Source organism: Erigeron canadensis, chromosome 7 (genome assembly GCF_010389155.1).
Source record: "Erigeron canadensis isolate Cc75 chromosome 7, C_canadensis_v1, whole genome shotgun sequence".
Lineage (NCBI taxonomy): Eukaryota > Viridiplantae > Streptophyta > Magnoliopsida > Asterales > Asteraceae > Erigeron > Erigeron canadensis.
In genome coordinates, this window is record NC_057767.1 from 11,004,576 (window position 1) to 11,017,548 (window position 12,973).

Genomic DNA, 12,973 nt, shown 5'->3' on the forward strand with positions numbered 1-12,973 from the left:
ATAAATAACAGAGATATCATCATACATGTATAAATAAATTAACTTCAAAGATTATATTTTTTTCTTGGATGATGATATCCTGTGAACCCTAACCCGGTTACTCTCTTATCATCATGAAGAGAAAAGTCTTCACCAAAACTTGAACTTAAAGACTTTCGTAATATCTTATAGAATGTCAAAACCCAGCATAAGTAACATGGTTATTTACTCCGCAACGTAATTAATATAGAAAAAATGCATATGTGTTGATGGTTTGGATATAAATGGAATTGGAATAAAATGAATAGATAATTTTTGTTCTCAAAGAATGGATTTCAAACAAGAAATCCAACCCATCAAACCCAGGTTTAATAGATACATTCAAGGAGTTGGGTTTCACATTTCTTTTCAATATCGGTTGCACCCACCAAGTGAATGTAAACAATAAAATCAGTCATTCTAGGTTTACCGTTTGTTTAAAGGTAAACTTGAGTTTACTTTAATAATAACAAATTTTAATTTTACAAGATACCTATTTTTTTTTTTGGGAACTCATATCTTCATTCTTTGAAGTGCTCACACCAAAACATTAATGAAGACCCCATCAAGAGTTCCTCTAGGTTTAAAGTTAATCTTAAAACTAATGATATAACTTAATCTTATAATTAAATATATATTATTTAATTAAATATTGATTAGCATTATCTCTGAATTGAATTGATAAAAAAATTAAAAAGAATTTAAAAGGTTTATTAATTTTTTGAAAGGTGAATTTCGCTGAAAACTTTTTGTCGCGATTCGACAGCGAGAGGTCTAGCATACGTTGTCTTAACCGGATCTGCGCTAGAGAGATCTCTCGAAATAGAAATGTCTATTTTAAATACCCGATGGGGGAAAACCCCTACTTATAATTAACCCGAAGGCACAACGATTAATGGGGTAAACCCTGTCCCTTCAGACTTGAACCTGAGTATACCCAAGCCAAGTCCTCATAAAAGGACTTAATTCCTATGTTCTCCCCAAGACTTGAACACAAAACATCATGCAAAGTTTATTAATTAACTGAATATTTACACATGCTCGCAACACTAATATCTTGATAAAACAAAATTATCTTATAAGATATTTTTAGAAAAGACCAATCTCTTGACAAACTCATATTTTTAGAAAAGGGGTAAAGCATATAGGAATAACTAATATGTTTTCGGAAGCATTGTTATTGGCTGTGAATGTTTTAATCTGTGTGTAGTTTTTGCGTTATAAGTTTTTGTTTATTTATTTAAAAGAGTTATTAATAAAATTGTCTTTGTGGTTTGTTAAAAATTACAGTTTTCATTCATATCATTCATAAATTACCGTTTTAATCATTAATTATTGACTTATGTCTACACTTTAGGTCCAAAAGTCAACCATTTTGGTCAAAAAGTCAACACTATTGATCATAAAGTCCACATTTTTGACCAAAATTGTTGATGGATCTTCAAAGTCACAAAATTAGGTGATTGGTACAAAACAATTGACTTTTATATCTTATTTTATTTTATGTAACAAATACCAAAATTTAACACCAAGAGAACTATAATTTAACCGAATATATTATAAATTAACTGATCTATCGAATCCAATTAATCGATCCATTTACGTAATGGTTTTGGAGCTTTCTTGTTCACTAATTGTTGTAGAGTATTTTTTTAAGGGAACATAACCAATTCAAATAACTTGCAATCTGGAATGGTGCGGACATGATATTCTGGAATTTCCTTCTAACCGATTTTGCTTAGTAAAACCCATCGTCCCCTTGCAACCACTTTACTGATCTTGTGTTGATGACAAAGGAACCGATGAAATGGCATTAGATAGTTGCATGAGCTTATTGACTTCAGCGGGTGATGAAGGCCTCCTTTCCCAACGTACGGATACAACTCCAACACCATTTACAAGGTTAACCCGATGCCTTACATAAACATGGTTTTCATGCTTCCAACTTGAACATATATGGATGGAAGCTTTAAGCGAAAAGGTAGGCCCCCATTCCAAGTATCGAGCCAAATTCTCATAATATATAGAACCATCCCCAATCCCGTATGAAATGCAATATATATATCAAGACCAGCTCAACATAGATAAACATAAATTACTTTGCAATTTTGCAAATATTCTAGTTGTGATGAATAGCCCATACTACCCTCTTCCACAAAGGATGAGTCTTGTCTACCACTAATTTCCCCCCGGCTAACATAGCTCTATTTGAATCAACCAAAGAGTCTATATAACCTCATCCCACGAAATACAAGGAATTTCAATCTAGAGCCCCATTTTGTGATTTGGCAATTGTTCATGTTTTTGTTTTTGTTTTTACTTTACGCTTTTGACTCCCAAATTTTGATTTTTCAATTAAATCTAAATTAGTAAACTTATATTCTTATTATATACTAAAAATATTATAGCTTGTCGATCTTATTTAATAATACAATACTCGTAATATAGTTACAAACTAAAAATTAAACCATAAAAAATGAAAACTTAACTATAAGTAAAAATGCAGCTTATATGAATTGGTTTCATTACAACTTCAAGTACATCCACGTATTTAAGTTTTTTATATTTATTGGTCCATCACACAAAATCCGAATTCATGTTCAAAGTAGTGATGGTATGCAAGAAAAGTTGAAACAATGATTCACACTTAAGACTCCAAATCGACATATCTCATGCAAGCAACTTAGACTAAGTACCCAACTCAGCTCAATCTTCAATTAAAGAATAATTTTTCTCTCTTTGACACAGACGAAAATTTGGGAGAACTAATTGAACTTATTGATTCAAAGAATACCAAAAACAATTCTTCAAATTATCGTTGTTTAAGATTGAATAACGATAATCTGTGATTCACACACTAAATACACACTCTGAATAAGGGGAAAATGATTTTTTGTATTTATAAAACTGATCATCTCCCATGGTTCTAGTACATATACATAGATAAGAGAATTTCGAACGGGCCTAAAAACATTAGTTGGCTGAAAGTTATAACCAAAACAAAGTCCAAAAAAACATATAAATGTCCAAAAGTCATATAAAAATGGCCGAAACTTGATGTTCCTCGTTCTTGTGGTCGTTTCAACTGGTTATACGCCCAAAACGGAGCCTTGTAGCTCAAGTTATGTCTATTTTAGTGAGTCACCCTTTGAAGCCATGTCTTGGGCTTTCAAATACAACATAGTTTGCTCATCTATACTTGGGCCGACATCACTCTTCCACCTTTTCTTTTGACAAGTGAATTTTACCTCAGACGCGTATGATGTGTGCTAATCGCACAACGAAAGGGTCCCGCACTAAGCGGATCTTAAATAGCCTTTCTCACCATACCACCTTCTTAATTGAAAAAGACCGTCGAGGAGATCCTACCAAGGCTCGAACTCGAGACCTTGGAGTAAACTCCCCCGGGGCCCCGCATAGCATGTTTAGTGAAAGACCCCTGACCGCTCTTCCATCTATACAACCCAACCACACTCTAATTTTCACTCACATTCACGACTCAACCCAAATTACTACTATATTTTAATATTAATATACTTTGAAATAGATATGTTTTTAATAAAATTTATGTATATGAAAAACAAAAAATATCATGTCTTTATATTTATAAAACTAGTGAATTCACAAAAGTAATAATTGCATACCAACGACATGAGAAAACAACTTATAAAAAGTATCATTGTACCAAGCACTGGACCACCGAAGCCTTAGACCAACGGTTAAGGCCTTATTAATCAATATCTTAGTTACTATTAGTATACAAATCATGAAAATATCGCAACCAATAGAGTACTATAGTCTTATTATTAATTAGTCTGCATCCCTGTCTGACGATCCCCGAGACGGAGAAACGTTTTTGTGAGGGGACAATTTTAAAAGTCATTTGTCATACTTATAATAGTCATATTTGAGAATGTAAAAAAAATTGGTCTCTGACTCGGGTATAGAAAATGGACCGTCAAAATAATTTCGTTCATCACACCAAGTGTAACCCTCATATTTAAAAAATTCCAGTTTTTAAAATAAATAAAGACCACACGTGTCAGATAAAGTCTTATTAAATGAAAACGGATATTCAATCATAATGCAAGAACCCGAAAGGTATATTTTTTTATGAAATAATTAGCTTGCATATATATTTTTCCTACATAACTATAATTATTACTAGCACGGTACCCGCGCTATGCGGCGGTGGTCGTGGCGGCGACGGTGTGATGGTTGGACGACTATTGGTGGTGGAACGGCGGTGAGTTGTGTATATAATTGATGTAAAAGGTTAATGGACATATTATAAATAATAAAGGACTGACAGTGTAATTTAATCATTAATGTTAAGAGGATAATGTATATGAAAGTATTTCAAGGGGTGTTAAGTGAAAATATTACATATTTTCAACATTACTAAAAATAAAAAAGGCTATTCTTTTTATAATATAGTATAGATTATTATTATTATTAGTTCTTTGTGATAAATATATATTAATTTGAAAGAAAATAATCTTTTCACAAACAACTACACTATTAATCACATAATCCCATATAGGACACATAAACTTAACGAACCTAACGTTAAATAACGGAAAAGTCAATTAGTCAAATACGAAAAGTTTGAATGTTACAGTTATGATGATAATTAGGGTGACATTATGCATAATTTTATGTTGTGTATCCCTACTCCTGTATCCCTACTCCATGCTCTTAGGAAAGGAATCAATTTCGGATCGTTGTGTGATATGTTTTTCATAATAATTATTGGCTTACTTAATTATTTGGGTTATTGTTTATTTTAATAAGTCGAAGGCTGAAAAACTACCCATCATGTATTGCATGGTACAATTTTTAATTGTTCTAAACATGTAAGATAATTAAACACGATTAAAAAGGTTAGGTGTCATTTCAAATAATATTTCATTTTTGACTATATGATACTCTAATTGTGATATCTCAACCATAAATGTATATTTATAACATAGGGTTGTTTATCGGTTTTCCTTAAATTTGCACACCTGAAAATCGTGGAAAGTATTTTTATTAATCTATATATAAGAGCATAGTATCCGCGCGTTATGGCGGAACTTTATAAATATTTTTTAGATGAATACATTGGTTATAGAGAATATCAAAAATATAGATTATGAGATTTTGTCGATCGTTTAAAACCATATAGAAAAATCAATGTTAATTAAATTAAAAATCAATTATAAATTGATAATTAAAATAATGAACTAATATAATAAAGCAAAAAAACAAACCAATATAATATTTAGGCATACATTAAATAGTGTTGTAATGTGTAGAGAGGCATTTTAGGAACCATAAAGATGCTGAAAAGGACATTTTGGGTACCATAAAGATGCTGAAAGAGGTTAAAGAAGATTAAAGATATAAGGTGTATGTTTGGCAAAGGCTTTTTAGGAGCTTTTTTGGGGCTAGAGGATTGAGCTTTTAAATAAAAACTCTTTTAGTAAATTGTAACCTTGTTTGGATGTGAGGGCTTTGGGTTTTTTTTTTTTCAAAATAAAAGCTCCAAAGAGCTTAGAAATAAAAGCTCATGTAAGAAGCTTTAGAAAAAAAACCCCATCTCCTAACTACTAAAATTACCTTAATAGCCTCAAAGTTAGCTCACGTTTCTAGTTAAACTAGTATTTCTACCCGGGCGACACCCCAGGAGAAAACATAACTCTGGTGATAAAAGTTACAAAAACATTAAGCCGAAAAACAAAATTTGCGTGACAAAAGTTAAGAAAATAAAAGTTGTGGTTCAAAGTAAAAAAAATGAAACTTTGATAATAAACTTTGGAAATCAAAAGTTATATCCTAAAAGAAAATAAAAGAAAACTTTCAGAGCAAAGTTTAAAAACAAAGTTATATGAAAAAAAGTACAAAAGTTAATAAACTTTATACCTAAAAACAAAGTTTGTATGTTGAAAGTTTAAAAAGCAAGAGCTATGTGACGAAAAGTAAATAGGGAAATGTAAAAAATAAAAAAAATTTGATGGAAAGTTTAAAAAGTAAAAGTTATGTAGTAAAAAAAAAGAGAAAATAAGGGTCGTTAAGTTCGTCACCTAACAACCGTTAAGTCTGTTACCTAACCGTCGTTAAGTCTGTTACCTAACCGTCGTTAAGTCCGTTAATTATGTTGGATGCTTTAAAGGCTTGTACCTTATGCTAAAAGGGGAGTACTTTTAGCTACAGTAAAAAAAGAAAATAAGGGTCGTTAAGTCCGTCGCCTAACAGTCGTTAAGTCTGTTACCTAACCGTTGTTAAGTCCGTTAATTATGTTGGATACTTTAAAAGCTTGTACCTTATGCTAAAGATGGGTACTTTTAACTACAGTAACTCCTCCTCATATTCCAACTTTAGTTTTTAGAATATATATATATATAATTGCTATGCCTCACAAGTTTCTAGCTGAATTCCTTTATTTTATGGTGACTTTTGATGTATTCATAAATAAATTCTCATATATATACTAGACAATTCGTAATTCATCTCAAAGTATTTGTTAGCAATAGTCAAATATATATCATATTAACATAAATCCTAAAAACAAAATTGATGTAAATATATATTTTAATTGTTTTGTATATATTTTCTACTAGTAACTCCTACCATATATTAGTGTTAGAGTAAAAAATTTGGAATTTTATTTTTAATGGCTAGAGTTTACTCATAAATAATTAAATCAATGATATTTTAAAGTCAATAACAACTAATAAAATTATATAAGCAGATTATATTAATTTTTCTTTAACTTATATAATATTGCAAATTGCCACAAATTTAGCTTTTTTGTGAATGATATTTAGCCAAATTTGTTTATTTTTTAATTATTTATAACTACATCTTACAGCTTGTTTGCCAAACAGTTTTATACAATTAGAAGCTTCATTTTACAGCCCCAGCCTAGCTTCATGAGTCTCAGCCTTTAATTTCAGCCCCAGCTACTTTTGTCAAACATACCCAAGAGCTCTACATGAACTAAGCACTAGACGATATAATTTATAATGGTATAATACTCAATAACGACAAAAAAAAATAATAATAATAATAAAAAGAACACTACCAGTTTACCACGAAACGAAAAAAACTTCTATAAACACTACACGATATCACTCGTATCCGATACAATGCCATTCATATATATATGTATAATAATAATAATCTGTCTATGATCTAATTTCCAACATCAACTTACATACAAAAAATGGTGTACAAATCATTGGATAAAATATGTATAACAGATATAGTAAACGTGCAGGGTGGTGGCATATCATCAGAAACTGCAACTCAACTTCATAACAAACTTGTTGAAATAATCAAGGAATATGGTCCTGGCACTCCTCAAACATGGAAGCAGATTTCGACCCAAATTCTCAACCCGGACCTTCCCTTTTTGTTTCATCAGATGATGTACTACGGGTGTTACGTAGATTTTGGAGTTGATCCACCTGCTTGGTTACCTGACATGTAAGCTCTTATAATAAGTTTGTATAGTGTTTATCTAAGTTAGAAATTGCTACAATACAAGGAATGCATGCTGCTTTTTTCAAATGTGTTTGCTTAAGATACTAACGTGCTTTTAGTCTTCGTCGTTGTAGAAAACTATTTCGAGTGAAAAAGGATTAATCGAAACGAACCTCTTAATCCCTCATACGTACCCCATTTGATACCTACACAACCACCCTTCATGGTTTTACTAAATTACAAAAAACATGTTCAAGTTTGATTTTTTCAATACAATTTCCGTGAAAACAAGAAACCATGCTGTCAATTTACAATTAGTACATGTTGGAAAACTTATTTTTATAGCATTTTACATGTTTTCCGCTTTATAAATGGGAAAATCTTGGTATTTTCTAAACTTTTTCTTGATAAATACGAACGGAGAACTAGAAAAAGTTTTCTGTAACTAAACTCACTTCTGGTTTTTCTAGCTTATGTATATAACTTGTTTCACAATTGACAGTGATTTTTTCTCCATACTCGTATTGTCAGGGAGGATGCAAAGTTGACAAATGTCGGTAGTTTATTAGAAAGACGGGGAAAGGAGTTTTTGGGTCCGGGTTATAAAGATCCCATTTCAAGCTACTCGGATTTTCATGAGTTTTCAGCCGCCAATCTTGAGGTACACCTTGTGTTTTAAGCTCTAATCCATTGGATTATGCATTATATGATAATAGTTAGTAAAGGGGAAAACGTGCATACGTGTACTTAAGCATAATTTATGGCCAGGTGTTCTGGAAAACGATACTTGATGAAATGGATATATCATTTTCTGCGCCTCCAAAATGCATTTTAGTTGACAACCGGTCTGAAGAGAGTCAATTATTGCATCCAGGAGGTCAATGGCTTCCTGGAGCGTACGTAAATCCAGCTAGAAATTGTTTAAATTTGAACAGCAAGAAAAATCTGAATGATATAGCAGTAATATGGCGTGATGAAGGAAATGATAAAATGCCAGTTAACAAAATGACATATGAGAAGTTGCGTTCGGAGGTTTGGTATGCTAAATTTCAATTTAATTTATGATCCATCAGTTGTGATGTAAACAGTAGATAGCAATAGAAATAGATAACATGTTTGTGATTTTTTTTTTTGTTTTTTTAGGCTTGTTGCATATGCTCTTGAAACACTCGGATTGGAAAAAGAATCTGCAATTGCAATTGATATGCCTATGGATGTCTACTCCGTGGTAATATATCTAGCAATTGTTTTAGCTGGGCATGTAGTAGTATCTATTGCAGATAGTTTTGCGCCAAGTGAAATTTCAAAACGACTTAAACTATCTAAAGCCAAAGCCATTTTTACTCAGGTTAGTCTTTATATACTTGTGTTTAGTTAATTGACTATGGACTATCCACGCCTTTGCATATGCTAGTACAATATCAATATTTCTCATCAATATTTTTTTTACCTCAGGATTTGATCATTCGTGGTGAGAAAAGCCTTCCACTATATAGGTGAGACCGTTTATTCACCCCCTTTTGAGCTTCTTATCTTTATAAATTTCACAAGAAAGGAATGATTCTTATATCTGGGGTTGTATGGAGAATTCTGCAGCCGAGTTGTTGATGCCGAATCGCCTCAGGCAATTGTCATTCCTACAAAAGGCTCTACTTTTAGTATGGAATTACGTGACGGTGATATTTCTTGGATTGATTTTCTTGAAAGAGCTAAAAGTTACCAGTATGTTTTCCTCTTATTTGTATTTTCCCCCCAAATCTCTTAACATATTCTATCAATTCATGATGCATTAATGACAATCTCTAAAATGAGTCTAATCTGAACTTAAATGATAGATGATACATGAATCTTTTATATCTGTAATCTTGAAGCTGGCTGAATTCTGTTTCTGAATTCACAATTCAAACTATGCAGAGACATTGAGTTTGTAGCCGTCGAACGACCCATTGAAGCTTTTACAAATATCCTTTTTTCTTCAGGAACTACAGGTAGAATAAAAGTTGATATATAAAATGTCTCTCAATTGCGATAATTTTTGTGTTCCATAGCCCAAGTTATACGTGTCATCAAGAAAGGAAATCATATAGAACAAGTAGTAATATACGGATGTTATTACAGGGGAACCAAAAGCAATTCCATGGACCCTTGCAACACCTTTTAAGGCAGGTGCAGATGGTTGGTGCCACATGGATGTTCATAAAGGCGATGTTATTGCATGGCCGACAAATCTTGGATGGATGATGGGTCCTTGGCTAATATATGTTGTGTTGCTAAATGGAGGCTCAATTGCTCTATATAACGGATCTCCCCTGGCTTCTGGCTTTGCCAAGTTTGTTCAGGTTAATTTTGTAACTTATCACCAGTGGTGGCTATTTTGATCCATTTACCTTTCAGTGGGTCGATCTTCGTAACATTTTTTTTCTAACGAATCAAACAGAAAATGAAAATTTTTGGTAAAAGAAAACGGGCAAATAGGTTGTAAAACGTCTTAAGCGTATTTCTAATGCATATATCACTTGGTACACTATATACTTATAACACATATGGTTCATAAGTATTTCCAGCCAATCCCAACCCAACCAGGCAACCATTACCAAACCCACCCGGAAGTCATCGTGACAGATTACCCACACCACCCATTTTGCCACCTCTACATTGAACACGCCTTCTTAACACGTCTTACTGCAACCAATTCATGCTGAGTTTGTGTATATTTCTTTTGTATGTTAATACTGTAGCTGCTTGAACTTTCAGGATGCAAAAGTAACAACTTTAGGAGTGATCCCAAGTATTGTAAGAGCATGGAGAACAAAGAATATTACAGCTGGCTTTGACTGGTCCACCATCCGGTGAGTATTTCTTCTATATTTGATGTCATGGTCTATTGGTTTTTCCTAACTCTAGTAATTAGAGATGGAAAATTTAATCCATTGACTGATGAATGGGTACTCGGGTTACAATTTATGTTTTACTGAACAAAAGCTTATATTTTATGTTCATGATGCAAAACTTTTGATGCCTAAGCTCTCCAAAATGATTGTATTAATAAATCTGGATAGTTATGGATAATGTACCTTCTCTAGTCACATTTGACATAATTCATACCCGTACAAAAAGTGTATTTTTTTTACAAAAAATCCGACTTGAACTATACCAAAGGATCTCATGTTCACCTCCTGGCCTGCCTTTTTCCCCATACTGTAACTTTTCGTACTATTTATTCTCTAAGCCGAATTCGTGACATAATATATAATTTGGTAGGTCTTTTGGATCAACTGGTGAGACATCTAATGTGGATGAATGCCTTTGGCTGATGGGAAGAGCTCATTACAAACCGGTCATTGAGTATTGTGGGGGCACAGAGATTGGTGGTGGTTTTACTATCGGATCACTACTGCAGCCTCAGTGTTTATCTGCTTTCAGCACACCAAATTTGGGATGTAATCTGTTTATACTTGACAAAAACGGAGTCCCTTTAGTAAGTAAAGTTATTCCGTTCATTACCAACAATCTCCCCCAACCCAAAGAAAATGGGTTTGGTTTGGAATATGTTTATCTTTGCGGATCAACTAGTAAACCTTAAAATTTCCTAGGAAACCTGTCCAAAAGTAATAAATTAGATGATTATTATATTTTTGACACATTGATTATTTACAAAAGAAAGTAAAAATAAAATTCAGACTAGAAGTTTTTGGGCCAACTCTCCTCATTTTGGAACCTAGCTATGTAAGAGCTAACCATTTGACCCGTTACCCAACCTGAACGCTCACACATTTACCTAGCCTGGGCAAAAAAGTATATGTACATTCAACGATTGACTTGCTGCTATTTATTGCAAAGCTAAGGAATATGGTTTTGTTTGACTTGTCTTAGTCCTTTTCATAAATTAGTTGCAATTGGCTATTAATTTGTTTGATATATTTGTCTTTGTTATAGCCACCAAAGGTACCCGGGTTTGGTGAATTGGCTCTTAATCCCCTCATGTTTGGAGCATCAAGCACACTACTAAATGGTAACCACTATGAGGTCTACTTCAAAGGAATGCCTTCTTTGAACGGGAAGGTAAACAGAACGTTTTTCTTGAACCATTACGTGGGGTTTGAACTCACTGAATCCTTTCATGATAGGTACTAAGAAGGCATGGTGATGTATTTGAGCGCACATCTAACGGATACTATCGTGCCCATGGTCGTATGGATGATACCATGAATCTTGGAGGCATTAAGGTATGGCATTTTCTTCTAAAAGTGATGACTTTTTGGATTGAAAGTTGATTGAAAGATTTATCCAACTTGGCCCATTTTGCTACTTATGAGACCTATTTTAAGAATGAATATGGGTTGTTGTGCAGGTAAGTTCAGTCGAGATTGAACGTGTATGCAACTCAGTCAATGACATAATCCTTGAGACAGCTGCCATAGGTGTTATACCGGCTGGAGGCGGGCCACAAACGTTGGTTATTGTAGTTGTTTTTAAAGATACCAATGTTACAAAACCCGACCTAAATAAGTTGAAAGAGTCAATGAATTCAGCTTTGAGAAAGAATCTCAACCCTTTGTTTAAGGTATGATATTGTCAGTTTAGAAATACTGAGCATATTGACATCTTATGAATGACAGTTCTAATTATTTGATTTTTCAGGTTTCTGATGTGGTGCCCTTTCCATCACTTCCTAGGACAGCAAGTAACAAAGTAATGAGGAGGGTTTTGAGACAACAGTTGACTCAAATTGGTCAAAATGGCAAGGAGCAGTCTGCCGAACTATCTGTTGAAGCTTGATTCAAAATACTAAAATTGATCTATTTTGTATTGAGTTGAATACTTGAATGAATTTGATTCCCACTGTAAACATGTTTGTTTGATAATAATGCTGATTAAACTATCGGACACAATGAACAATAGAAACAAATTTTTTATATTTATATTTTGCCAATAAGCGTTAGAATATTCAGAAAAATTGTTTGATAAAAATTTACATTATCAGACTATATCAGGGATTCAGGGCTACTCATAAGAAGCAAGTCCGGGTTTTAGTGGAACATGAATCGATTCATACTCAAATTAGGCTAACCAGAACATAACCCACATTGGCACCAATGCACCATATTGTCTTCAACTTTTGGTTTTTATATGGTCCTTCCATATATCCATATAATCCATATATCCGAATAATCTGATATACCAATGTGTGTGAGAATGAAAAGATTTAACATGAATTATGTCATGGTGTGTTGCTCTTATATCACCATTTTGTGTGTGTGAGATAATGTATTTATTAGCATATAAGAACAATTGTAATGGTTCACACCACCACCACCTGTGTAGAGTATTTTAAGTTTACAAACATTTTACAAATATAAGCATCAATAAAATCATGTGTTTGTATCTCTTTTCTTTGTCTATATTTGTTGATTAGACCAATTAACATGGTTATAAAATTTTGTTTGTAAAATGTTTGTTAACCTAACATTACTCTAAAAATTACATG

At 32.8% G+C, this 12,973-nt stretch overlaps 1 protein-coding gene across 1 annotated transcript; it reads left to right on the forward strand.

Moving 5' to 3' along the window:
• The first annotated feature begins 7,225 nt into the window (after positions 1-7,225).
• LOC122608551 (probable acyl-activating enzyme 17, peroxisomal) lies at positions 7,226-12,293 on the forward strand. Its single transcript, XM_043781650.1, has 14 exons — positions 7,226-7,488; positions 8,017-8,146; positions 8,254-8,522; positions 8,629-8,833; positions 8,941-8,981; positions 9,082-9,207; positions 9,400-9,473; positions 9,604-9,824; positions 10,240-10,334; positions 10,747-10,963; positions 11,422-11,547; positions 11,613-11,711; positions 11,837-12,049; positions 12,127-12,293. The coding sequence occupies exons 1-14, from the start codon at positions 7,226-7,228 to the stop codon at positions 12,262-12,264; spliced, it is 2,217 nt and encodes a 738-aa protein (XP_043637585.1). The 3' UTR covers positions 12,265-12,293.
• Positions 12,294-12,973: the final 680 nt, after the last annotated feature.